General features: G+C 49.2%; 1 protein-coding gene across 1 annotated transcript in view; it reads left to right on the top strand.

Moving 5' to 3' along the window:
- The first annotated feature begins 126 nt into the window (after window positions 1-126).
- YEATS2 (YEATS domain containing 2) overlaps window positions 127-1807 on the top strand; it is a 43892-nt gene continuing 42211 nt past the window's right edge. The window contains exon 1 of the mRNA XM_009075997.1: window positions 127-226. Within this exon, the coding sequence (XP_009074245.1) occupies window positions 127-226 (100 nt within the window). The remainder of the gene's footprint in view (window positions 227-1807) is intronic.

Raw genomic sequence — 1807 nt, forward strand, 5'->3', positions numbered from 1 at the left:
CAGGTGCCCCTGCTCCTGTGGGAGGCAAACCACAGGCCTCCCCGTGGTGCGTGGGTGAAGCCTGCCTGAAAGGTGACTGTGGGCGATGCTAATGCTTTTGTTTTTCCTCTCAGTGGAGTAGAGAACATGTCTGGGATCAAGAGAGTGATTGCAGAGAAGGACCCTGACTATGAGGAGATTACCGTCACACATCCCAGCAAGCGGCACAAAGCGGCCGAACGGTCGGGTAGGAGCTGTGGAATGGGAAATGCTGTGAATGTGGATGCTGTGCAAGTCTGTCAGGAAGGGGCTGGGGTGGGAGCTAAGGTACTAGAGGACAGACATTGAGCCAGGGAATAACCCCGTGTAGCCAAATGAAGATGTGATTGTCGGATGTGGAGCCATCCCTGCCTGCTCTAGCTGAACCAGGTAAGGCAGGAGGATGCAGACTTGTACATGATAGCGGCTGGAGCAGGAGCTCTCCAGGACTTCAGCCAGGTACTTTGCATCCTGTTGCTTGCTGAAGTATTTGCCCGTGCATCTTGCCATGCTGAGCTGTGCTCCAGCCCGTGCATCTGTTTTGCAGTTGGTCTGCTCCTGGAAGGATTGGCAGTTTGTACAGTACAGCATGCAGAGGGGAAAAAAATCCATGATCTGCAGTAGGGGTAAAGGAAACCCATGACCCTGCAGTAGCTCTTGGAAGATGAGAAATGTTTGCAAGAACAAGCAGATAGAGCAGAAGGGAGCAGTGTAGAAGCCCTAAGTCAGGGACAAGGAAGGGGCTTTGAAACATGCAAGAGAGGAGGAAGAGGAACAGCTGCCTGACTAAAGTGTGGATAAAGAAGTGTAGTGGAGAGAGTAGCTGGATGATTAGGTTTGCATTCAGCACACTCGGATATCCTTACTTTGGGAACCAGTCTGTTGGCACAGTGCCTGGGACAGGTTGCAGTTGTCTCTTGGCAAATGAGAGTAGAGTTTCTTGCTGTGGGGAGAGGGAGTAGGCTAGTGATTTTTGGCATAGCACAGTTAGTGAGAGGATCATGATGGGAAGAGCTGACAAACAGGAAGGTGAGAAAACCGAGGTTGGCTGTGGGATCTGAAGGACATCCAAGAATAGAGCAGGATGCTGGAGCTGCCAGTTGGAGGGGAACAGACAGTGGCTTCGTGGGTGATGTTTTGGAGGATGGTTTACAGCTGGACAAGCCTGAGGAGGCTGAACTCTTGGTTGAATGTGTTGCTGGGCAGGTCCTGTCTGCCATGTTGGTCAGGGGCCCTGACAATGGAACTGTGCTGGAGCTGGCTGTGGCAGAGGAGCATCACCACTCCCAGCTGCCTGCCCTGCCTGGCTTCCAGAAGGCTTCTAGTAGATACATAACCTTTTAGGAAAACGTGCTTCCTCTGAAGCTCAAGCCAAAGTCTTGGTACTGTTCCTTCCTATTCCATGTAGAAATAATGTGAGGTGTTTCCAGAGAATCACAGGCTGTTTCTATGATCTGCTTTGCAGTGAGGTCACTGTTTCTGACACAGTCTGGAGGACTTTCTCTAGGCTTTCTTCTAGAAGTGTAATTCCTGCTTTGCCAGGTTCTGACTTAGAACTTGATCAAAACAGGTGTTGTTTGAGCTCCTTTGATGTAGTAGAGGTGTCTTAAATGAAGGGCAGTATTAAGTCTGCAGTAGGTGTAGAGGAAAGGAATAGTTCTTCTGTGTTTGTAGATGTCCTAGAAAAATGACAATAAGATCCACATTTCATTCTTAGCTGCTAATTTGCTGTAAGGTATTTGCACAGTTTGAAATCTTAAACTACATACTTTCCACTGAGGTCAGTAAA

Source organism: Acanthisitta chloris, unplaced genomic scaffold (assembly GCF_000695815.1).
Source record: "Acanthisitta chloris isolate BGI_N310 unplaced genomic scaffold, ASM69581v1 scaffold40435, whole genome shotgun sequence".
Lineage (NCBI taxonomy): Eukaryota > Metazoa > Chordata > Aves > Passeriformes > Acanthisittidae > Acanthisitta > Acanthisitta chloris.